At 41.4% G+C, this 26,312-nt stretch overlaps 1 protein-coding gene across 3 annotated transcripts; it reads left to right on the top strand.

Moving 5' to 3' along the window:
- The first annotated feature begins 5,551 nt into the window (after positions 1–5,551).
- ADNP2 (ADNP homeobox 2) lies at positions 5,552–25,184 on the top strand. Of its 3 annotated transcripts, none has more exons than XM_033072936.1 (5): positions 5,552–5,635; positions 10,566–10,722; positions 12,455–12,574; positions 15,947–16,036; positions 19,951–25,184. In XM_033072936.1, the coding sequence occupies exons 3-5, from the start codon at positions 12,467–12,469 to the stop codon at positions 22,915–22,917; spliced, it is 3,165 nt and encodes a 1,054-aa protein (XP_032928827.1). In that variant the 5' UTR covers positions 5,552–5,635; positions 10,566–10,722; positions 12,455–12,466; the 3' UTR covers positions 22,918–25,184. The 3 variants fall into 3 exon arrangements, with proteins under 3 accessions (XP_032928827.1, XP_032928810.1, XP_032928818.1); XM_033072919.1 differs by having other exon boundaries at positions 10,566–10,726; XM_033072927.2 differs by lacking the exon at positions 5,552–5,635 and adding an exon at positions 7,705–7,904 and having other exon boundaries at positions 10,566–10,726.
- The last annotated feature ends 1,128 nt before the right edge of the window (positions 25,185–26,312 follow it).

Genomic DNA, 26,312 nt, shown 5'->3' with positions numbered 1-26,312 from the left:
CAAGTTAAGGGATTGTTCAGGGTGTTACATAGCTAAAGCACTCTTATTTTAAATTTAAGTGTCTGTTCTCTTATGCAATGGCCAAAGGATCTCCAACCCCAGATATATTCAAATGGAACTACTGTGTCTTTAAAAAGGAACTTAGAACTTTTTGAGAGTGACCATAAACAGCATATTTAATGAATGTGTTAATTATTTTGGATTTAAAGCTGCTACTTTTCAAAGAGTAGGAAAATTCCTTTCTGTATAAATAGCACAAGTCAAACATTTAAATGCTCTCTCAATTATCTCAAGTATGTGTGCAGCATGCTGGCTGGAAAAAAGAGGGTTTAGTCCTTAAAGACTACAATCTGAATACTGTGGTTATATGAATGAATACATACATGAGTTACACTTATTCTCAGAATTTGATAATTAGTATTTCTGAATAAAGAAAAATACTTCATATGTAATATATACATAATTCAGAAAGAAGCTATATGATCCTGGTTTATAGTTTTCTTGGAATGCCTGCCTGATGGGGAACATAAGAGAAAGGCTGAGTAAGTGAATAGGAATCTGCATGTGTAAGTACTTACTTATCACACAAATTACATGTGGCATCTAGCACTAGAGGAAAGTAATTTCCTGGTAAAACTTGAACAAGGAGAAAATAGAGGTGAGAAAAATACAGCTTATTCTTTTGGTATCTTCTCTGATTTGACAAAGTCTAAAATAATGTTGAAACATTCAAGCTGTAGTAGATTTACGGAGCCTTATAAGCCCTACTGTGTGAACCAAATGTGCACTCCAGAGTTAGTCATCTGCCTTTGGTGTTGGTAGACAAACACCTCTGCACTTTCAGAACAACCTAGGGAAAAGTGCAACAAACTTGAAGGGATGTTTAGCATTAAAAGGACAAAGATTGACAACACCTGTTAAAACTGTTTTTAAATTCCTCTTCTAAAAATAGACAACATCTGAAAAGAAAATATCAGAAATGTATGTGCAAAGTGTTGGCAAAAGCATTGGTGATTCCTTTTTTCTAACATTTTCTCGTGAAACATTTCCTTGTGAAATTATGAAAAATAGAATGAATTGTATTTTCCAATGGAATTCTTACAGTAGAATATTTGCATCTACTGAGGAGTAGATTTTCTGCATTACTGTTATGTTACAGATGTTAAAATTTTTTAAAATCAGAGATATTTAATCTCTCTAGACATGCTCTTTTCAAATTTTTCTAAAATGCTTCAAGGTAATTGAAACTGAAATTGCCCCCATGATATTTGAAATTCAGAAATGATAAAATTAATTTGAATAATTTTGAGTGTCAATTAGTGTTAGAGATCCTAATTAGCAGAAGGACTTGGAAAGATTCTTCATTATTTTCTAGTTATCTTTTCTTCTTAACTTGTCTGAATAATTAGTTCCTTTCTACAAGATAATCTGGATTTTTAAGATCCATCTTTCCTTTAGTCAAATTATCACATTGCTTAACAGTATTTTCAAGTCTAATTTTTGTAGGTAAAACCATCTTGATAAACATGATTCAGCCAGAATCACAAGTATTTGAGATAAACTTCTTCTCTGGGAATCTTTACATTTTTTGCATATAAAAACATCCATATTGAACTGATACAACTTTTTGAATATGTTTACTTTGTGCATAACTTCTGCTTGCCTGGCATTGTTCTTTGCCTTTTCTTTGTACTTTATTTCTTTGTTTCCTCTTCTTCTTCTAGAAGAGACGCTCCTCCTTTCACGATGAAAACTTGTTTGAAAAGCTATGACATTCAGTAAAAATCTTTCTAGACTTCAGTGGAATTTGAGGAGGTCTCCTGCAGAGAGCAGAAGAGTGGGGTTGCAATGAGAGGCTTGGCACTTGACTCCTTTGGAAACTCTTCCAAGATCCTCTATTTCTCTAGAATCATGGCTACACTGCAACAAGCAATGAAGCACCTTTTTTTGGAAAATTAAACATACAGACTATTCAAAGGGAGACCTTGCAGCTTCTGCTTGTTGGGAAGAGAGAGTGTAAAGTAATTACATTAATCCTTAAACATCCAGAATAGATCAATGAACATGTTCATCAGACAATTTTAAAGATGATCTGAGATTGGTATGTGCTACAGCATCTTCTCCAAAAGCAAGAGGACATTACATGATGTAAAAAATATTCTGGAGAGTTGAAGGAAAAAAATATTGCCTGCAAATCCCTGTAAAAAGACAGAGCTCCTCTCCATCCTCTTGCACTTCCTCAAAAGAGTCATCTAGGTCTTGGGATCTTACTCTGGAATGTGGAAGGCAGCCATAGAAGTCAATTCTCCTGACTCTCCTATAGACTCTGAGGAGTCCCTTTTGCCAACCCAGCTGTTGGCTGTACACCTGCAGGTGGGTGATCTTTGCTCCTGCTGTTCTGCTTGGAGACAGCTAATGGGAAGAGCTGAAACTGTGGATTTTGAGCACAGGAAGAAGAGGACAGGGCTAAGGCACTCACAAGTCACCTTGACCTGCCAAAGCACTCTCTTGTTGTTGTTACTTCCTCCAGACCTGAATTGCCCAACAGTATAAGCAAAAATATTACTTAATGTGGTACTGTTAAATGTAACCTGTTAAGGTACCTAATCAAATATTTAACTCTCATATGACAGTAAAGTTACATTCACCAAATTTCTTGATGTCCTCTAGCTGGAGAAGTACTAATCTTCAAATGCATTCCTGAAGGAAATTACTAATCCATTGAATTTGATTGATCAAAGCTATTACTTTTGTCTAAGAAAACCTGATTTTTTACTTTTTTACTCTTCTTCACATGGTATGCTTCTGACTTCTCTTCACTCTGTTGTCGCCAAGTCCACTTATTTTTATATTGCAAAATTGTTGTTGACTTGCAGGAAAAGTGAATACATACATTGCTCCTCCCTCTTAACCTGATCCACTTTTATTCTTCCAAATCCTTTTCTTGAATTGTTTTTGCATGTTGCTGTCCTTGGGTTATTTTGTTGGTTTTTTGTGGGCTGGGTTTTTGTTGTTGTTGTTGTTGTTTTGTAGGGTTTTTTTTTTTATTTTGTTTTGTTTTGTTTTCCTGAGGGAAGGAATTTGCATCCTGGTCACAGGTTTCACTTTGGAAAGTCTTACGCATATACTGGTGGCTGATGAACCTACTTCCAATGTCTACAGGTCAATGCCAGTCCTGCAATGTGAAAATGTAACCTCTTATCCCAAGTGAACGAGCGCCAACTCCACCTGATTTAAACAAGACCCAATTTTGCTGAGCACACTGCACGATTTGGCAGCTGGCGATAAATAGGTAGCAGATTTACAACTAAAGTTATTATGTGGGTACATTTAATTTGCCCCCTGTATAAAGTGGCTCCTGTTTTTACCACCTGATAGAAAACACTTGTGGTTGATCTCAAACGTTATCTGGACACAGCCCTGGGCAGCTGTCTCCAGGTGGCCCTGCTTTGGAATGTGGGTTTGGATCAGTTAGCCTCCTGAGGTCCTTTCCCACCTCAACTGTCCTGGGGTTCTGTGAAAATGAGGACATATCCCACAGCTTTGCTGGGATGTTCAGCCACGAAAGACCCTTTCACAAATGTTTTCTTTAAACCTTTTGCTTAATCTCTTTAACACATCCATTGTTTGAAACACTTTGCAATTATCGGGTCTGCAGCAATGGAAGTCTAATGTTGTTGATTATGTGGGAGCCATTGGGCATTTCTATACGAGCAGAGCCATGTTCAATTATTTTACTTTATAAATTATTAGGCAGAAGTTATTACTGTTATTTTTAATGCTACATTGAAACTAAGTGGGACATATCCCTCCCTGCACTGTGTAGTAACATTTTTTTATATTGTGGTCCTGTAACTACTATGGATAACTTATTTTTCATGGATGGCTGCCCCTTTTTTCTGTAAATGCTTTTACCTACAACCTTAAGGCATATTCACTGGTGCTGAAAGTACATGGCTAAGGAACTTATTAACAGGGGGAAAAAAGAAGGAACTAACTGCATTTCAATATACTTATTGGACTGATGACTACAAAGATAAATAAATTTTGTGGCCACTGCTGCAGAAAAAAAACCCCAAAACTTTTCTGCCAAAAGTATTGATTTGTATTACTTTTTGAGAAGATACCAGTCAGTTTGTTGCAGTGGCCTTCAAAGGTGTTGAGTGCCCAAGCCAACACACTGACCTGCGTGTGAGCTGTGTGTAGACTGACAGTGAAATCGTATGGCTGCCCAGGACCATTGCAAAATCGCCCTTGGCTTCCATCGATCAGTGTCTCACTCACATGGTGAACACTTTGGGAATCTCTAGTTGAAGTCGTTAGTCTGTGAAGCCATTGGGAATGGCTTGAGCAAAGCCAGGTCACCCTTGTGGGGAAGATGGAGAGCTGTGCCAGAAAGATGGTAGGGATGCAGGGAGAAGGTCCCAGTGTGCCAAGGATGGGATCCAGCATGGGCCTATATGGTCTCTTGCCATGACTGGCCTCCTTCCAGCTCCCGTGGCAGAGCCACACCAGGGGTCTTGGCAGTGGAGAGCCACCCATCCTGCTGATAGCAGCAGGCCAATTGTCTTGGTCCTTGTGGTACAGCTGTTGCCTGTCCGCACAAGGGATTGTCTCTGCATCTTGTGTCCACCAGAAACCATCTGCCATCATGGGAAGAGCAAGAACTGCATTAGTGGACAGACACAGAGACATTTGGTAGACAGAGCTTGCAGTGAGTGATGTGTCTTCGATCACACCTCAGAGCCTTTCAGGGCCATGGGCGCGGCAGTGCCACGCTCCCGAATGGCGTCACCAGAGGGGCCCCGTGCCCAGGCCCTGCTCCATGCCCCTGCTGGCCCAAACCCAGGCCCAGGCGCCCCAGCCCAGCTGCCATGGCGCCAAGGGGTGTGAGCCCCGCCCACAGGAGCGCTGCCAATGAGGAGCCTTCCCGCCAGGCCTCGCCTTGCCCGATTGGCCAGCAGGGGTGGGCGGGGCCTCCAGAATGCAGCAGATGCAAATGGAGCTCCACCCATCATCCCATGCTGCCCAGTGCTGGGTGGTCACATGGCAACCTCACGTGATGGGCATGGTGTCATCAGGCTCCTCCCTGGTGTGACGTCACAGCTCTCACGAGAGTGCTCAGTGCTGCCCCTTAGAGGTGTGAAGAGGCACAGGTGAGCCCCAAGCTGAGCCCCGCCCCACCTGAGGCCACGCCCCCAGCCCCGCCCATCACACCCGGGGATCCAATGGGAGCGCTGGCCTAGTCTCTCCCCATTGGCTGGCCGTCTGCCATGCAAATGAGCCTCGACGTCACTTCCTCTGCCAGATCGAGCGCCATTTTCCCTTTCTGGCGGTTGATGCGGCGCGGGCGGTGGCGCGGGCGGCGGGCGCTGAGGGAGGCGTGCGGTGGGCGAGGCGCGCGCGGAGCCCCGGCCATGCCCTCGTTCCCTCGGGGCGCGCACTGAGCGCGGCTGCGGGCCGGGCCGGGAGGCGGGGCCGCGGGGCGGGGATAGCGCCGGAGGCAGAGCCGGAGCCGCGGGTGGCGGCGGTGCGGGACCGCGGCGGGCGGCGGCGGCCGCAGGAGGAGGAGGAGCGGGAGCAAGAGCGGGAGGAGGAGCAGCGGCGGCGGGGGCTCCCCCTGCAGCCCGGCCGGGTACGTGCGGCGGGCCGGGGCGCAGGGCGGCGGGCTCGCCGGCGGCTCCGCGCTTTCGGCTCGGCGGCCGCTGCGAGCTCGAAGCAGCTTCCCCGAGCCAGCGGGCGAGAGGGATGGGACGGGTCCGGCGTGGCCCCTCCGGGAGCGGCGTTTTACACGGGGACGCTTCCCCGCTGCCGCGCCGTGAACAGCTCGTTGTCACCGCGCTTCTTGCTTCTTGGTTGTTTAATTCCAGGTCGCACTGCAGCGATGGGGTGTCTATGGAACCAGCTTAGTAGCTTGCTTTGGGGACTGTGGATGAATAATTTTAATTACTTTTAATGAATTGTTTTAATTTGAAAGCGTTTGCGGCAAACTGTAGCATGGGCAGGAATGGCACGCGTAGAGAACCAGCACTTCATCTCAGGTTAATGGAATCGCTTAATGGGATGAAAAATTAAGTTGATTATCCTTGCGGTGCCTCAGCAATGCACACGTTTCGAAAAAAAGTTTATGAATCATGTAAACAAACACAACCCACGCAGTGCAAGCCGTGAAAACCATTTGTGTGCGCTTGCTTTGCGGTCTAGAGCAGGTAATTGGGCGTTCCAGTTGTCCTGGCTTGTAAGCGAAATAAAAGGCGCGTGTCTGACTTTTGCTGCAGGGCTTCGGAGTCCTGTACTGTCATAGTTATGAACAACTTACTTTCAGCTGATAAACTTTTGATGAGCAAATTACTAGTGTTGCCCTCAACAGTTTTCTGTCAACAAAAATCTATGTTTGTAAAAAACAGTTTGTAAAGAACTCCAACGAAATACTTAAAAAGACTCTTGGGATATTGAATCTATATTCTAAAAATCCTAGTGGTCCCTTTAATAAAATTTCTCTTTAATTTTGATCAAAAAGGAATTTATTTAGCACAATATTTAGAGGAACTGGGTGAGAAATAAAGTGTATGATAAGCTATAGTAAGCTCTATTGTAATGTGTATTGTATGTGGTAAGCTGTAATAATGTCTGTGGTTTGTTTCATGGAAGTTTTGTGAAAAACAAGATCCCCCACAAGTTAAAGTAAATCTTTAGAGACAAGGAAGAGAGCATACATTTTTGTTACACCACATGTTTTTCCATTGGGAATTCCTGAATTTGGACTAAGTCTTACTGAGTTCTGGTGGAGCTGGTTTGTGTTTGAACACTTTAGTCTTTCTTCTGAAACCTGTTGCACAGCCCTGGTTTGTTTTTTCCCCAGTTCTGTCCCCTTTCTGATTTGTTAAGGTTTTGGATTATCTGTGCTGTGGACTGTAGTGTGCATTTGTAGAGTGCAAAGTCTTAGGGTCACACCAAGCTGATGAGTGCAGCACAAATACAGTGCTACTGCTTCCTGGAGTAGCTGTGCTTGGGATATGACTGTTGCTCACATACACGTGGGGCTGACACATCCTGCAGGATTTGAGTGGACTCTTAAATAACTTAGGATAAACTTGGATTGTGCTGGGTTCGGGTTCTGGCCAATGCCTGGAATGGGCTTCCAAAGGAGTCAAAGCATTGTGTGAGATAGTGCTTGAGGAAGGCTCCATGAGTTTAAATGGGAGTGTGCCTTTGTCTCTTCTCACCAGTCTTGGATAGCAGGGACTTGGTTGTGTGTTAGTGAACCATCACAACAGTTATTTAAACCACAGTAACTGAAGTTAGTGATCTAAATTTGCTTTGTTAGGTAGGATGCAGGTTGTTGTGCTGCATCTTCATCTGTATCATCACATACCTTACTGCTCTTCATTGTCTTAGCTGCTGTTCAATGATGTTGTCTTGGTGTTGGACAAGATGACCTTTTTAACAGGTATGTAATAGCCATGAAAAGAGCAGAATTATTGTGACTCTAAGAGATCTATGATTTTAAATGCCCACGGGTTTGTGATACAGCTGGGCAAAGAAGAGTTAACATTTTTTCTTACCTGAGATTTCTATTAAGTTGCTCTTGGTTAGAAATTTGAATATAAGAGGATAAAGAGCAACTATTTTGTTGGCCACGTAAGTTTTACTAGAATATATTTTGTATTACAACAGATTAAACAAGGAATAAGAATAGTATCCATTCTAATCAATCGACTTGTTCTTTAGGAAGCTTTCTTTCCTCTCCCTCCATAGGTTGAATAAGTGTTGATGGTGCTTATCTTGTAAATTCTGTTGATGGTGACATACTTGTAAATCTGGTTTGGTCTCTTTCAGAAGGAAGAGGTAAGAGTCCAGGAAATGGAACTGACCATGTAGTGTGTGGTTGAGCACATACCCAGGTGTGACTTCTCAGAGTCTTCTAAGACTTCTAAGCTTATCAGAAACAAAACAAGATTGATGAGGGTAAAACTTGGCATGGCCAAACCAAACTTGCATTCTTCTAGGCAGTTTCTTAGTGGGCCTGTCCTCCTAGCTGCTCTCTGTCATCCAGTGTTCTTGTTCCTTGGATTCTTAGAAGTAGATCATATGCTTCCATTCCACTTTTAGGAATGAAGCAGTTTTTGTTGTTTTCTAAGCTAATACTAAATTGTCAACTTTTTACTATAATGAAAATAATTCTTTACTGGTGTTTGTCAGTTCTGATAACTGCTGAGATACAAGTTGTTGAACAAACCTTTCAAAATACTCCAACCCAAATGTTCCAAACCTATAAACTTTTATAAAGGTCCTATAAAAGTTACAAACCTTTTAAAAAGACCAAAGTCTTTATAAAATCTTTCTCAGTTGCTAATGACAGTTACTAGATAAAGTTACAAAAGCTAAGAATGATTCCATTTCCAAGGCAGTTATTACGAAAGGAAAAAGTTCTATAAGTCTTTCATAATTTCTCTGCTCAAAACAGTTCTTTGAGCAACAGACCAGTGAAGGCCAGCCACTTAAGAACACATTTGGAGATCTTGCTTCTGTGCAGATTATGTAGTGTCTAGAAGGGTTATGTTACGTAATATATAATATATTATATTATTATTTTCTCTGTGGATCTCCTAACATGCCTCTTTTCCTGGAAACTAGAAATGCCTCATTATCTAATTCACTGGATTTTGCTGGAAGTATTTGCGTGCCCGTTGAAGGCACATATGTCCATCTTCCTTGTGCTAGCTCCATATCAACTCCATTTTAGTTTGCTTGCAAATGCCTACCTCCTGTAGGAACACAAACAGAAGTGGTGTGGATTTCATGTCAGGAAGAAAGGTCTCAATGTGAGTGCTGTCTGTCGCTGGAGGAGGTTGCCCAGAGAGGCTGCCAAACTTGACTGACCAAAACAGAGTTAGCTTGCTTCCTATGAAGCCGGACTGATTGTCCTCTCGAGGTTGCTTCCAGGGAGTGAGAATGGTTCTAAGAAGTAGAATGAACAAGAACTTGGCATTTTGTGATGACTTCTAACACTATACCTCTTTGAAGTGAGTGTTTTTGCTTTTTTTTTTTTTAATGCAGAGAAAGGACAGTAAAAGATAGTTGCTTAGTAAACTAGTGACTTTGACTACTAAGATACTGTGCAGACTGTTACCTTGCCTTTTAGGCTAGTCTTAAAATACTACAGTACTGCTGCAAGGGGAGAATTGCATTTGTGATCTTCGAAAAGCTGAATGTAGTTAGTTGGTTGTTAGAATAACAAATGCAGAAATGAAAGGAACCTGTAGTGTTGAATAAAGCCTCAGTCGTGTATATCATGATGGAGATGTTATCTGAACAAACAACAAATGCAGGAATGGCTTAATGGTGTGCCTGAGCAATAGTTGAATGGCCTTTTTAGAACTGAATTTGAGACATCAGTTGCTAAAATTACTCTTTTATTTTGCTAAAAACTTGCCTTGGTTCTGTATATGAAAGGGCATTGAGTCTGGAAACTCGGTGGATTATTAGGTTTTCTGGAAACAACAGTTAAAACAGCGAAGGATAAGTGTTTGTCTTTTAGATAGGCAGCATGGTAAAATGATCAAGACTCTTGGTAACCCTAGTTCAGTTTTACTGTAGTCTTTTTATGTTGAATTTGCTGGTTAAGAATGGAATGTGGACCAGCAAATGCATTGAACGAAAGTGCAAACTAAAGCTTGAAAAATGTCTGAAATACAAAAAAAAAAAAATTATTAGTATGAAAATGTGGATAATAAACTGTGTAATAATCAAGGAATTAAACTGAGGGCTTGAGGGAATAAGCTTAGAAGGTTGATCTTTTGTGATCTTTATGGTGGGGCAGTGCTGGTTTAATAGAGAGACTCCAAGAGGGTAGGTTTACATTGGATATTAGGAAGAAATTAACTGTGACAGTGGTGAGGCACTGGCAGGGGTTTTCCAGAGAAGCTGTGGATGCCCCATCCCTAGAAATGTTAAAGGCTGGGTTGGATGGGACTTTGAGCAACCTGGTCTAGTGGGAGATGTCTCTGCCCATGGGAGGTGGTCTGGAACTAGATGATGTTTTAGGGTCCCTTCCAACCTAAACCATTCTGTGATTCTGGTATGAGATCCTTTACCTTTAAGATCCTTACTCCCAAGAGGATTGTTTAAACACCTACTGAATAACATTGCACATGATTAGACATGGTGACCTTTGAATTGAATACCAACTGCTTGAAAATGGGAAAATAATTTATATTCAAGTTTTTTTCCATTGCTGTGGATGTTTTGGTGTGTTTTTCTTTCTCCTGGATGAATAATTTCAGGATGATTGCTGGCTAAGAATACTGTTAAGGTACATGAATGTTGCATACCACACCCCTTGTGGATGTTTTTTTATTTGTGAGCTAGACATGCCTCAAGAAATGCCTGCTTCACCTTCTTCAGTAGCATTAGTTGGAAGACTGAGGTGGGGGAGCTGTCTCCAGTGGAGCCTAATGTGTTGAAAAATACTCTTTGAAAAGGGTATTTTATGTCAAATTTTTGCTCATTGTATTTGGAGAGAATACCAGACCAGTTACTCTGATTTATTCCATTCTGTATAGGTTCCTGTTCTGCATCTACCCCAATGGTATCAGAATGTCTTCTGGACTTCTTGATGATAAAAAACATTAGAAAACAAGACTAGCGTCTGTCAAATGGGGTTCCCTCTCCATTTCTCTCTACACACCTTTCCTTTCAGGGGAAAAGAAGTGAAGAATAGTATGTGAGTTGTTTGAATTTTAATTATAAACCCCTCAATTGTATGTTTTGTGCATAAATTAAGGTTTGGGGTGTTACATACAGACTAGAACATTTTTAATATGGTTTGGAGGGTTTTTTGTCTGTTTTTTTGAAACTTAGCTTGTAGCTGGTGTCTTATGAGCAAGGGGATTTTGCAACTGTTTGCGTGGAAAGTCTTGTCATTCTAAGCAGAGTTTTCATGCTGGCAGAGAGCTTGCTTTTTTGGTAAAGTGCAGGTTTTCAAGACATTTGAGACTGTGCTGAAGTACTGTTTGGGAATTTCCTTTATTTCTTCTTTTTTCCTTTTCCTGTTCAGGCGTGTCCTGGATGGATGAATTGTTTGGCAATAACCACTTAAGATGTAAATGCTCCTGGATCCTCTGTCGGCTATTAAGCACCAAATACTGGAAAAGCTTCCAGTGACCTTTTTCAGCACAGGCTTAGGATTAGGTTTTGCATTCTGTGTCCATTGCGGTTTATTAAAGCTCAGTTTAATTGCATTTGGCTGTACTCTAGGAAGGAGTTGACAAAGGTTGACATACTTCTAAAGCTGAGCCTCTGGGAATACCTTTCAGGTTTACAAAAGTAGAAACTTCTGCAAGAAATCTAGATTTTACTAGCATTCATATTTTAAGCATGTATATGCATGACAGCAAACAAAATTATTAAAGAGACTTCTCATCTTGATGCTAGCATTTAAGGTGAAAGGTGTTGAATTTCTCCTTCCTAAATGATACAATGGTAATTTTTTTAATAGAACTTAATAAAATTCTGATGTTCATGTTCTTTTAAAAAAAACCGTACGAAACCAGTGTTCCTGCCATGTAGATACCAGGACATCTGAAAGAAAAGTTTGGAATTTTCTGTAGATAGAAGAAATATAAAGAATTCCTGCCCCTCCAGTTAGATTCTGTTTGCTTTAGAATCAGTCAAGTGATCTACTGCGAAATATTAATGAGCCCACTTCTTCAGCTTAAGGATTTTGGGCTTTCATATTTAAGAAATGTCATCCTGCCCTATATCAGCAGTAGTGTGTCTAGCAGGACTGGGGCAGTGGTCAGCCCTGTACTTGGCATTGGTGAGGCCTCACCTCAAATGCTGTGTCCAGTTTTGTGCTCCTCAACACAGGAAAGACATTGAGGAGCTGGAGGGAGTTCAGAGAAGGACAGTGAAGCTGGGGAAGGGTCTGGAGCACAAGTCCAGTGAGGAGCAGCTGGGGGAGCTGGGGGTGTTTAGTCTGGAGAAAGAGGCTCAGGGGAGACCTCGTCACTTTCTACAACTACCTGAAAGGAGGGTGCAGGCAGGTGGGGATCCTTCTGTTCCCCCAAGTAACAAGTGACAGGACAAGAGCAAATTGCTGCAGGGGAGGTTTAAATTGGATATTAGGAAAAAACTTCTTCAGAAAAAGGGGTTGCCAAGCACTAGAATGGGCTGGCAAGGGAAGTAGTTCCATTCCATTTGTGGAGGTATTTAAAAGACATGTAGGTGTAGTGATGAGAGGCATGGTTAATGGTACACTGACTGTGTTGGGTTGATGTTTGGACTTGATTTTAGAGGTCTGTTTTAGTTCTTATTTTAACACTGTTAAATGTAAGTGCATGTGTTCAAGTATTTTGTCCCTTTTTTTGTTCTTTTTTATTTTTCCTCTTTTTTTTTTTTGTTTCCATTTTTTCTTTATTTTTTTCATTGTTGTGTTTTCTTTTTCCCCCAGGAAAAGTGCAAAATGTTTCAAATTCCTGTTCAGAACCTTGATAATATAAGGAAGGCTCGAAAAAAGGTGAAGGACATTCTTGTGGATCTTGGGCGTGACAGCTGCAGGGATTTGTTGAAGGTAAAGCATTTGAAGGAATGTAAACCAATCTGAAATGTAGATTCCTGACAAATATTTCACTTTCTGGTGTATACATGATGCTCCTCTGTCATAGATCTTTTTGGGGGGTTCATTACTTTGGGGATTGCTCATTATTGACTTGCCAAACCCGGGGCAGGAATTTAGTGTTTGAGTATGTAACACTGCAAGAGGATGTATTTTTTAACAAGATGTGTCCTAGATGGTGCTGCATATTCTGTTAGTGATGTTTCAACAAAAAGAAATATTAGTTTCTTTTGTACAGCTCAGGAAAGAATACCACAGACTAATGAATTGTTATTTGTGTGCTGTGCAGCAACTTCTTCCAATTCTTTTAAAATCTCAAGTAAATGAGGACTTGATTCTCCTCAGAGACATCCCATCACATATGAAGGACAAGCCTCTGTAGGGACATGAGCTTTTCTGAAAATGGATAAGCCTCTAAACATTGTGTCCAGTGAAAAAGATCAAAATGGTCTTACTGAGCTGTAGTCTACATCTTTAAAAGTATGTGCAGGTGTGCTGGGGTGATCGAGATAAACCCAATACCACTGTTGCCACTTCCAGAGGAAAATTCTGTGCATCAATCAGGAAGAATGCACACTATCCGATTGGCAAGCCTAACACCAGAAAAGGTGCAAACACAGCAATGTAACTCCATTTCTTACCAACTGTGTATTTCAGTGAGCTGGTGCACAGACTTTTTTGGCTCTTGAGTATACTCGCACCTTGACATTGACCATAGTCAAGAGGTTGATTGCTTCTTTATGGCAGTACTAAAGTAGGCTTAACACTATAAGGGTACTGTTGTGTCTTTTGTGGTGGTTTCTTTCTGAAACTCTAATTGGGGAAAAAATTGTTCAAGGCTACATGCATAACTGATTTTGGAACATTCTTTGCCATTCCAATTGAACAGTGTGCTATATATCTAAATGTTCTAATAGCTCAAGGAAAATTGTAATGTCTAGTCATTTTCACTTACTTGCTGTTTTATTTTGTTGATATTGCTCCGTAATCACACTTCTAACTCAGAAGCTGAGTCTGTCTTGACCATTTGAAGTAGGAATGTTTTGATGGTGACAGTTTTTTACTATGAAATTGCTTGTAGTCTCTCTGATTGTTGACTTAAATGGTAAATAGGTAGTAAGTTGTTTTGTATTTGGTTGAGTTTTTTGGGTACATATAATGTGTGTTTAGTTGGTTTTGCTTCATTTTTAATAATTGCTGGTAGTGGAAAACCTGGCAAACACTTCCACTATGGAAGAACCTTTATGAGATTTGGGCCAAAAAATACCGTATTAAGTGTTTGTTTTTTTGTTTTTTTGGTTTTTTTTGGTTTTTTTGTTTGGGTGTGGTTTTTTTTTTTTGTTTTTTTTGTTTTTTTTTTTTTGCAAATAATTCTCCCTTAACCAAGTTCATATCTTCAGTTTGTTTTTTCCAGATAATCTGGGGCTGGTTTTGGTACAACTTTACCAGTAGGAAGAATGGTTTCTATAGCTTGATTTGTACTTGGTTCATATGATGATGATATTTCTTTTTGGTAACATGGGATGTGTGGGGATTTAATAAAACTTAGAATTGTAGAAGGGCCTGGGTTTGAAAGGACCTTGAAGACCATCTCGTGAGAAGTACCTAAAGTTTGTTTGTTTTCTCAAATATTGGAATTGATTTCTAGACTCTCTATGAAGGGGCTGGACAATGTAAGAAATGGATTGAAATATGATATGCTACAAACATGACCTGCATCTGCTCTTAAAATCTTGCACTGTTGTAATAAGGCATGAGAATGGACAATAGTTTGTGAGGAAGATGAAGGAATATCATGTATGACTAGTACATCTCAGTCTTAAGCATGTTAGGCTGAAACAGTTTTAGTGAATCTCAAGTCTCTCTATTTTCTCTATTATAAATAGTTCTCCAAAGTTCTGACATTGCTCTTGTTCCATGCAAGAGTTCTTTCTAAGGTTCCTGTTGGTGGTGGTGGTTTTTTTTTAGGTTTGGTTGAAGGGCAAATACATGACTCATTCAGTGTCTAGGTATTGGTTAGATTGCAAGGGATTGATTTATTGTTGCCCTGAGCTTTTCTGAATTCTCTTTGAGCATACTTGATGGTTGAAAAGGTAGACTGTGTAATGCAAACTCAGCTGCTATGTTTTGCTAAATTCTTGAATAATGAAGTTAAAATCAAATTATCACTGACATGATGTTCTGGCTTACTGTAATTTGCTGAACACAGTGCAGACAGAGCCTGTATTAAGTAAGAATCTGTATTTGATTGTTGAAGCTTTGTTTCTCTTTATTGCTGTCCATATTCAGTGTTGCTGCTAAATTTCACATAACACAAACTATTAGATCTAGGAATTCCAATCCTTTTTTAAGGTCATCTGATCGTAAATGTTATTTATTATCTGCTTCTGCTGTTGCAATGAGGTTTGGTGCAGAGATGGAAATCACCTTCTCTAAGTATCTGCGGTTTTGAGTGAAGAGGGATTTGTGAAAGGGAAGAATATGAGGGGAGAAGAGATACAAGTTTACTATGGGTGAAGCCTGGATTTGTTACCTGTGTTTCATCCAAGGCATTCTGGTGTGCTGTTGAATCTAGTTTGGGGTCTTAAGATATGCCCAGTAAACAGGAATATAGTTCAGGTTTTTCTGGATTTTTTTCCTCCCATTAAGTTTGTTTCTAAATTTGTGTGGGTCTCAGAAATCTGGAGATGAATTTTAGTGTTTTTAGGATAGTAGGTGGCTTTGGCTTGAAGGATGTGAACTGCTCTGATGGGATTAATTAGAAGAAGGCTGTAAGGACAGTTGCTTTCCCAGACACAGTAATATTGTTGCCTTTACAGCTTTGGGAAAAGCAGCTCTTGGAAATCAGCTTCTGTGTATGTCTTTTGTTTTTCCAAGTTAAAAGTACAACAATTCTATGCAGATTTAAAAACCTGTTGCAAAATAAACGGTGGTGGTAAGTTAATGCATGGAAGTAAGCAATGAAATCTACCAGTGAAGGATGAGAGAGGTAGAGGGGGGAAAATATTTTGAGCATTCACTGTGAACTTGGCTGGAAGCAGTGGAATTCAAATGTAAATATTTTCACTCCCTATATTATTTTCAGTAACTATGAAATGTTTAGAATTCCTACTTTATTACCAGGCAGTTATGTGAACAAATATTTGAGGTAACATAAATCAAAGATGGTCAAAGAAGTAACTTCTTTGAATGGAGTTTTGAGACTTCTAAGTCATCCTCTCTTTGTGTGGGTTTTTCTTTTTCCTTATTTCCTATTGAGAAGTTTTTCACATTCAGAACAGACTGCAAAATCCTTGTTTTCATTTCTTGTTTTTATTTTCTTTTTAGAATCTTAAAAGCTTTGATGCAGGTGAAAGCTACTTTTGTAACACTTCATGGGGTGATGTCTCTCCTTGGGAGCCTGTGGGCAAAAAGAAGGTATGTATGTTTGTGTCACAAACTGTGGGTAAATATGTTGTGTGGAGTTGCTGAATTTCACAATTTTCAGAAATTGGAATGTGTCTTTTTGATGGGAAAAAAATAGCTTTAATTGTTTCCTAAGTGCTATTAGGGAATAATAGTACATTTCCTGTTTGTTTTTCCCTGTAATGCAGCTGGTTGTGAGGACTTCAGTTGTGATTTGTGGCCTTTAAGGATACAACCCTGAACATCAGTGTTTTAGATGTCACACTAGTGTTCTGCATTTTTAGCCTAACCTAATATGTAGTCTTAGCATGGTCTTGTGTACAGCATGGCTCCTTGTTTCATTGGAAGGGTGAAAATGTGATTGCATAGATGCAAGTGGATTAAGGTGAAATTATTAGTGGCTTGGTATGGGGTGGCAGTGGAAAATTCTTTCCAGTTAGATTTGTGTATGTGAAACAGCTTTTAGTTCTGTATAGCTAGACCCTACAGGAAAGACAGGTTTGAGGTGAACAATTCTATAATTGTATATAGTAGCAAGTTTCTAAGATGCTGTGTATAGAGCAGAGGAGTATGTCCAGAAAAAAAGGTAGACTTGTCGTCTTGCTGAAGAGTCTTGGGGCCCCTCATTGCCTCCTTATGGAAGACCTGTCAATGAAATTCAGTGTGGAGGTGATAGCACATTGCTGTGGAACAGGTTTGCCAAAATGTCTTTTGAATAATAACCTTTTTCCTGTCCGTTTTCTTGAAACAATTTTCGTTTATTAATGTGTATCATTCACATATCATGCTACCTAGATTTGGGAGAAAAGAAGTTGGTCCTTCGGGATGTTCTATTCCAAAGTTGTTGCCATAAGTGGAAGGTTGTTTCCTCCTGTAAACTAAACTCAGTAGCCTGGAGAAGATGTATGTGGAAGTGAAGTTGGTGGTTTCTGCTGTTTCTGCTATTTTTAGGGAGACATGAACAATTCTGGAAGAACTTTGTTTTTTGGAGGCTGTCCCGTCTTCCTGCATGATTCTAGGTTGTGGAGAATTTGAGACTAGAAAACACGAAGTGTTCCTATGTTCTGGGGTAGGCTCTCTGAAGGAGGACTGAGTTTACCACAATGTCTCTAATAAGCCTTCTTTTGGATTCCATTTTTACAGTTGAAGGTTGTATTGGTCAATCTCCAAGATGCATTGTTTTTCCTAAGTGGCTTGCAATTCTTATTTTGTCAAATTTTCTGTAAAACTGGTATGCCATTGGTAGACAGTGTTCTGAACTTTCTTACGAACAGAAAAAAGCAGATGAGTATGCAAGGAGAACATGCTGGCAGAATGGTTTTTAAAGTGTTTGTGTGGAAGAGCTCTGTTTCATATAGAGAATATCAAAACAGCGTATTTCCACATGCTTCTGTTCTGCTGAAAGAGAATTGTTTGGAATATTTTCTTTGTCATTTTACTCCTTCAGAATTCATGAGGCTTATCTTCTGGTTATGTTCTGTGTACTTCATTAGTTTGTTAATGTCAGTTGCCTTTCTCCAGGTGGGATACTTGAAGATTGATGCATCTGTTAATTTCCTTTGTTGCTGTTTTACAGCTGAGATTAGACACCCAAAGAGTATAGATGGAAGATAATTCAGTGATATGTTAGCAGTGTGCTTCTTCAGCAGCCTTAACTAGCCAGTGGCATTGTCTCATGCAGTCTTTTGAATTTGAAGCTTAGATTTTGGTTACCATCAGGAAACTCTCCTAGTACTGCTAGTAGATGGCAGTCAGGGCTGTCTGTCATCTGTAGATGGCTGATGGTAACCTGCATGCATACATGATGTGGGAAAAAATACCTGCACGTGTTTTGCTACTGTTCTTCATGGTGTGTCAGTGAGATGTGGATGTGGGTGATCTAGCTGAGCTGGGTGCTGTAGTGGCAGAACAGCTTGTTCCCTTTGGGTTCTGTTCATGAGGGCAGAAATCAGTGAGGTGAAAACATGTCTGAGGGAACAGACAGATTCCACTAGATTTTTGAGAGAGCAAATTTGTTGCATGGATGATTCTGTAGTTTTTGGCAGGAGCCAGGGTTAACTTCCTAGGAAGTTGATCAGAAAAAATGGTTGATGGGGCTACCAGTTTTTCAGAAAGAACAAATGATGTTCATGTGCATATTAAAAATAGTGCTATCATGTGACATATAATTGAGGGATCAAACCACTGCTTAATGCAAGATAGATGTGTTCTTGAGCAGTTAAAATACTTTCCTGAAAAGAATGTACAGTAAATTCACGAATACAAGCCGCACGGAGTATAAGCCGCATATCCGGTGTGTTGGCAACATTGACGTTTTTGTCAACAAATAAGCCGCACCCGGAATATTAGCCGCACTTTAGTTCACCGCGAACTTTCACAAAGTCGTCATTTAGTAACACAATCGCGGGATCGCCGGGGCTTACTGGCTTACTGCTGACCTCGGAAACATTGTTTCCAAGTGAAAAAAGACACACCCTTTATTTACAAACCGAAAAAGACAGGAACAATAGTGTGGTCATTTTGCGAGCATTCCCAATGGATCCGCGTTGCCTTTAAACAGCCACTCAGCCGCGCAGGCAGGCAGCTGAGCTCTGAGTGGAGCCACATCTCCGTGCTGGCACAGGAGCGGCCGCTCTAGCCCTCGCGGCCGCGCGGGCCGAGCGGCCGCTCTAGCCCTCGCGGCCCCGCGGGCCGAGCGGCTGCTCTAGCCCTCGCGGCCCCGCGAGCCGAGTGGCCGTTCTACCCCTCTCCCTGCGGGCTGAGCGGCTCCCCCAACCCTCTCCCTGCGAGCCGATCGCCCGCTTCATCCCTCTCCCTGCGGGGCGAGAGGCTCCCCCAGCCCTCTCCCTGCGAGCCCAGCCAGCCCCGCAGCCGCACAAGACTGAAAACACTTCAAAAAGTACAGAGAAATATCACACACTTTTATCGAACTGCCGAGGTAACTCACCCCGATAACAACCCCCGCCCCTCAGTAACGCCGCCATCCACAGGCAGGCAATAAGCTGTTCTCTGATTGGTTCATCGTTGGAACAACGGGAAACCATGGGTTTCAAACTGTTTCGACTTGGGACTGGACTGGTATGATACTAGGTAAGGGCAGATATCACATTTTTGTTCATAAAGTAGCCGCACCCAAATATTAGCTGCACTTCTGGGTTTCCACCAAAATTTTTGTCTAATTGCTGCGGCTTGTATTAGTGAAATTACTGTATATGCTCTACACTGAACATTTTTGAGGAAATTCCCTAAAAAATTACTATGATGGGATACCCAGTATGTGGGAGTTAATATCAATTGTATGTATGAGTAATACATCACTGTTTTATCATAAAAAGGGGGGTTTACTACTTTCTATTATTATTTTGGCTCCAAAAGAATGTTCTTTTAAAAATCAGTTGTTTATGGCTTTGCTGGGAAGGAACTTCTGGAGAGTTTTCAGTGATGAATAGGCTGTTCAGATACAGAAAAAAATCCTTGCCTGTTCTGTCTTTTCTCTTTTTGTCCAGTAGATTGGAGCTGGCCCTGAACTGAATAATGCTTTAGAAGTGTCATGTTAAAAGGGCTGCTATTCCTAATTCTTAAGGCTTGACCTCCATGTACCGTGGGGATACAAATTCTTCCTGGCTTGTTCTGTGATTCCTGTATTTAAAAACATGTAGGCTTCAGAATTGCTTCCTGTGAACCAGGGTAGAAGTAAACTCAAGTAAGGTTTCTTGGTAAATTGTAATGAAACAAAAAAGGTACAAATGTTTCTCCCTTTAAGTATGTCATCTTTAAATCTTGTTTTCAAAATCAGAAGAAACTGAGAAGATACATGTTATACATCAAGTGAAGGTATTTTTGACAGGTGATAGTGCAGATTTGAACAGATACCAGTGGAGTAGGAACTGGCAGTTTCTAAGTGGATGTTTTTCTTTTGTTTGCAGAGATACAGAACAAAGCCATACTGCTGTACCTTATGCAAGTTCTCATCCAAATTGCTTTCTTCTTTCAAGAATCATTTGCATCGTTACCATGAGGATGAGGTGGACCAAGAGATGGTGGTTTCTTGCCCAAAATGTCCATTTTCTTCTCATCCCAAAGTAGTGGGAGAACACATCTGGATGTTTCATTCATCTAATAAACGAATACAGAACTACACAGTCAGCATTTTGGATGGCATGAAACAATTTAAGAGTGACATCATAAACTTCACATGTCTAAAATGTCAATTCACAGACACCTTGTATTACAATATGAAGAAACATGTGCTGACGAGCCATTTTATAAACTTACTAAGTGTATATTTCGGAGAAAAATTTAATGAAAATATACCAAGTTCAGTCGAGTTCTACTGTAAAAAATGTAATGCTCCTGCAAACAGCCCAGATTCTTTAATGTTCCATATCTTGACAGCTGAAACACACAGAGACCTGGAGAACAAACTTCGATCTCTGATTTCAGAACACATTAAGAAATCTGGATTTGTGAAACAAACGTATATTTCTCCAAAGTCTGTCCCTGGATTAGCAGCGGCTGCTCCATCTTCAGGGCCTACTGTCGTCGCAGCAGGTTCTGCGACAGCTCCAGCTCGCATCAAGGCTGCATTTCCACAGAATAATCAGAACCAGAGCATGGTGCAGACACAAGCAGTTCAGAGCACAGTCGGACCAGTGACTGTCCCAAGTGCCTCTGGTAGCCTCCCGCAAACCACTGGTGCTCCTGCTGCTGCGTCCTCGCATGTCACTCTTGTGCCCAGTAATCCTCCTGTAGCTCAGATCAACCTTGGTATTCAACCATCACCTTCTCAGCCCGTCATTGTTTCCCATGGGCTCCCTCTTAATCATTCTGTTGGGACCATAAATAATACTGTGACCCCTGCAGTTCTTCCTCTTAATCAGCCTGTCAGGCCTGGGCTTTTCCGTGTTAGTCAACCCATTGGTACTCTAAACAGTCCGGTTCCAGCTGGAACGCTCCCTGCTACTCAACCTGTCGGCCCTGTGAATCAACCAGTTGCACCAGGAGTCCTCCCTGTGAATCAGCCGGTTGCTCCAGCAATTCTATCTGTCGGCCAGTCACTTGGGAGCATGAACAGACCCATTGATCCCAGGGTCCTTCCTGTGACGCAGACAGTTGGGTCAGGTCTTCTCCAGCTTAACCAGCCTGTTGCCCCTGGGGTGGTTCCTGTCAGACCGCCTGTTGGACCTGGGTTCCTTCAGCTTAATCAACCTGTTGCCCCAGCAGTTATCCCAGTAAATCAGCCAGTTCAGCCTCCAGTTTCTCAAAGCGCAGCGTTTTTGACTGCGGGCTCTCTACTGAGGCAGTTGATTCCCACTGGCAAACAGGTTAATGGGATACCTACTTTCACTCTGGCCCCTGTCTCAGTTACTTTGCCTGTACGTCCCGGTGGTGGAGTAGCAGCTGTGTCACCTCCGCAGGTGCCCATCCAGCTCATGCAGTCGGGGTCAGTGGCTCAGCTGTCCCAGTCTCCAGCCAATGCTCCGTCTCCTCCCCTTGTTGTGACCTCTGAGAATGTATCCTTACAGTCCTCCCCACCTGCTCCTGAAACAAGCCAGGCTGTCAGACAGGCCAAGCAGTGGAAGACTTGTCCTGTTTGTAATGAGCTTTTCCCGTCAAATGTCTACGAGGTCCACATGGAGGTGGCCCACAAACAACATGAAGTAAAAGTAGAACCCCCAGAACCTCACAAACTTGCAGCTTGTGCATCCTTTCTGAGGATGACAGAAAAGGCGATCTGGTGTTACGCTTGTAAATGTTTTCTCTGTGAGGAAGAGCTCATGAAGCACATCTTCATGCATGGCTTATCTTGCTTGTTTTGCACAGGTACTTTCTATGACTTAAAAAGCCTTGTGGAGCACAGTAAAACTGCACACAATGGGAAAAAGCAGTTGCATGCAATTTACAGCAACAGAGGAGTTGAGCTATGTGACGATGAACAGGGTGGCTTTATGTTTCCACACTTCGATTTCAATACAGTGCTACCAGATGAAGACATGGATGAAAAAGAAGTACATTTGGCAGTGCTTGTTGGAATATATTCATCACTTCTTGTCCCTGTTTACATCAAAGTGAAACCTCAGACAGCACAAGTGAACAGGAGATGCACCAGAAAAATGTTCACCTGTCCTTTTTGCTTAGGTACGTTTGCTGGTAGAGAAACCTATGAAAAACATTTGAAAGAGAGGCATCATATAATGCCAACTGTGCATACGATTTTAAAGTCTCCTGCTTTCAAGTGCATCCACTGTTGTGGTGTGTACACTGGAAATATGACTCTGACAGCTATTGCAGTACATTTGCTCCGTTGTAGAAGTGCTCCCAAAGACACCAACTCCAGCCTGAAGTTGGAACTTGAGCGCACTGAGAGGAAAGAGCTGCTGTTTGTGAATGGTGAGAAGCATCTTTCTGTGGTACTGAAGAGAAAACAATCAGATCCCTTCGTTGTTGCAGAAGACCAAAGGAATAAGGAACAGCACCCTCTGAGCTTAAGTACTGGCATAGCTCTGTCTCCAGACAATGAAGTGAATTGGGTAGTGCCTTTCAAACGACAAAAGATTAAGACTGAGATGAGGAAGTTTCCTTCTAGTGAGGATCTCCGCTTTCTAGCAGTAGATCCTAATCAGTATGATCACAATTCATATGAGGCACAGAAACAGTTTTTGTCAGACTACTTTCACCGGAGGCCATATCCTTCTAAAAAAGAGCTGGAATTACTTTCCTTGCTGCTATATGCGTGGAAAATTGATGTTGCATCATTCTTTGCAAAAAGGAGGAGTAAATGCTTAAAGGCGATAAAACATCATAAACCATCTGTGCTGATGGGTTTCAGTATGTCTGAACTAAAAAACGTTAAGCACAGTTTAAATTTAAAGGATGGACCATTGGATATGTAAGCAGCTTTTTAATCCATAATTGCATACTTACAATTTAGCAGTTTGTTATATTGTTTGTTTTAACATGCAAACTGACCTGTTGAGGGGTACAGTAATACAAAGAGTATCATTCACTTGTGACTGTTATTGTGAAAGGCACACGTAGTTGTGTATTTTAAAAGCTAAACCTTCAGACTTAAACATCTGGAATTTGTTTTAGCTTTTTACCTTCCTTGGGAGTAGTGTTGTGGGATTTTTTTGTGGGGGAGACATTGGGTTGTTTTGGTGGTTTTTTTTTTTTTTTTTTGTTTTTTTTTTTTTTTTTTTGATCCACTTTCATTTCTTCCCCTCCAGGTTCCCATTACATTTTTTATATCACCATGTAAAACCCTTGTCCTTGTTTTAACCAAATTTTATTTTATTTTTCTGCAGTGTCGTCTTTTCTAAGTATTGAAGTATGTAATGTTGCTTAAAATAACAAGATGAATTACGTGAAAGAGAGGAATTTGTTCATTTGTATTTTTAAGTCCTGATATTTTGGACCTATTTCTGGTTTATCTACTGAAGAAGTGATTGCAGCCAATAAATCCATTGCCCCTTCAAATTCCCAGTGCACTGGTAGCAGTGAAATACATGGCATTGTGTTTTTTTCCTCAGTCAGAATGCCTGCTAAGCCAGTTCAGACTGGTGAGCAGTAGTTCCTGCCGAGTATTAACATGGTGAATACTGGGGGGCTTTTGGGTGCCCGTTGAAGGGTTACAGTGAACTGACTTGAAATGGTTGTGTTATCTGTTAAATAGATCTAACCAGAAGTGTTTATCCTTTTCATTTAGTGTTGAAGCCTGGTTGTTTACCTATTGTTCAAAGCTTGGCAGCAGCATTTATTTAATTTTCTTTTTCAAAAAGCAAAGCTGCTTTGGAGAGTGTCAAATTGCTTTGATACATGGAGTATATGACCTCTGTGCACATCACTTATGTATAGAAGCCCTGTCCAAATACCACCCAAATTTGGTGAAAAATCTGACATTTTAAATTGCTGTTTCATGAGGTAGTAACTGAGCAGAGCCTACTCCCCAGCAATTTTGATCTCTGGCTTTGAAGTCCCTTGGGCCAGAACCTAGTTGAATTGTTAACATCAAGATTTTAAAATGTTGAGTACCTGAGCCAATGATATTCAGGTAGTGATTGCTTCTTGTTGGCCTATAGAGAGCATCACAATAGTATAAAACACAGACGGTCTTCCCTTCAGTATGGACTGACATCTGTGTTAGATTACAGAAGAGCTGTTGGGAAGGTTCACCTGAGCTGAAGCACAAACTGGTGGCCACAGAGGCTTGTTGTCCTTTCTGGATATGCTTGTTTTCATCTGGTTTGTCAGGGAGTGCCACCAATACCAACAGCCAGTTATGTAATAAATTACTTGTAAGATGCATTGGTTTTATTCCACCTTTTCATCCCCCTCTCCCCACCCTCCTTTCTAAGAAGAAAAAAAATAGGGGTCACTTGTATCAGTGTTAGAAGGAAAGGATGATATGCCCAAGCTTAATTCTGTTTTTAAGATAGTAAGTAGACTTTGGGCCTGTGCCATAGTTTTTAAAGCAGATACAGAGTGTTTTATTGCTGTTTCTGAAAGGGTGTGACATTTTTAGCAGAATTTGATGATTTCCTGCCTGAGGTTCTGTAAGCTGTTTGGAGTTATATTTTGGGTAAAATCTTAATATTTTCATATTGATTGCTTCAAAGAGTTTTAATGTGTATGCTATGTGCATTTACTTAGAATCTGCTGTTTGGAAAAACCTAGTAATTTAACAGCAGTGTTAAAAAAACAAAGAATAATTTATGGTATCAGTTGCACTCCCCACCCCAAAAAGTGATTAAGAAACAGTGTATTCTTATAACTGCATAAACAGCTCATTAAAAATTAAAAAAATAAAGTATACTTGGCCATAGCAGACAGTTCATGAAACCAGTTCAGAGGGCTTTGAGTGAGGAAGAGGGATGCTCTCTAGAAGTCCTGAAATGTAGGCACTTGCTCTTGTAGCCTCTGCCCTGTGAGCCCTGTCACTGAGACTCCAGCATGGGGAAATTTGGCAGTGTGCATCTGGGGAAGGCTTGCCATGAATGGGGAAAGATTGTAGAGAGAACAATGTTCATCCATGTTTGGGGGGCACCAAGAGAACAATCCAGTCTTACCAGAGTTTTCCTCCATAGTGTCCAGTGTTGATGTTAAACTTTTTATTTATTGGATTTTGATTTCACAGTTTCAAATAAACCAGATTTTTGACTTAGATGTGTGTGTAAATGATTGCCTATGCACCCTCTTTCCTCTTCTAGTACGTTCCGAGAACTTTAGATGAATATTTCTTCTTGTGCAAAATGACTGTTGAAGGAGACAAGAGGAAAGAAAGAGAAAGTAAGACATAGAACTTGGATGTAGATGCTGCAGGTAGATCTTAGTGCATCATAGTAATTATTTATTATCTCAAATATTGATAGCTGCATTTTATCCTAGTGGCTGATATTCCTAAATCTTGGTACTAATTGCTATCACTAAATGCTAGTGCTCTGGTTAAGTGGATACTGTAGAAATAGAAACCAGATAAATTTTGAAATGTGAAAGTGGTGAATGAGAATGCAGTATGGTCTGTGGTTTTCAGGAAATCCTAGGAGCTTGAAAACAGCCAAGTTAAAAATCAGTGGCCTTATCTAAATCAGGCTTTTTACTGTAGGCTTCTCATGGGTGAAGTCATTTGAGTAGAAATGTTAGCCACGAAAGACGCTGCTGCCCCTGCCTCGGGCTCCATATGGGCAGTTGTGGTAATTGCCTCTCTGCACTTCTCCAAGAACAGAGCCTCCCACTGCGGGGATATGGGAATGGGAAAACCGTGGAGCTGCCCCCTGCAGCAGACTTTACCAATATGAGTCCTTGAAGTGTGGGAAGGGAGCTGTGGTCCAGTGTGAAAGAAACCCAGTTGGGAAGAATGCTGGTTGGCTTGCAGGATAATTGTTGTAAGTACAGTAATTTCACGATTACAAGCTGCATTGTTTTGACTGAAATTTTACTCCTGCCCCGGAAATGCGGCTTACACTCGGGAGCGGCTAATATGTGAATAATTTTCTGACATTTCCAACCCCGGAAGTGCAAACCGAGGTGCCGAGTCAAGCACCTGCCATAAAACCCGGCTTTATGCGAGTGTTACAAATTGGTTACTCTGTTGCACAGCGGGTGGAACCGGGCTCAGTGCTGGCAGCATGAGGCGGGTGAGCTCCCTCCTTCAGGCAGTGCAGCCCGGGCCAGGGGCGGGGGGCTCCCTCCTGCTGGCCCTGCGGCCCGGGGGGAGGCAGGGGCTCTCTCTGCTGACCCCACGGCTCGGGGGGAGGCAGGGGGCTCCCATCCCCTCCTGCCACTGCTGCCG

This window comes from Catharus ustulatus, chromosome 1, assembly GCF_009819885.2.
Source record: "Catharus ustulatus isolate bCatUst1 chromosome 1, bCatUst1.pri.v2, whole genome shotgun sequence".
NCBI classification, from domain to species: domain Eukaryota; kingdom Metazoa; phylum Chordata; class Aves; order Passeriformes; family Turdidae; genus Catharus; species Catharus ustulatus.
Note: the sequence above shows the minus strand (reverse complement) of the source record. Positions and strands in the feature narration are given on the sequence as shown.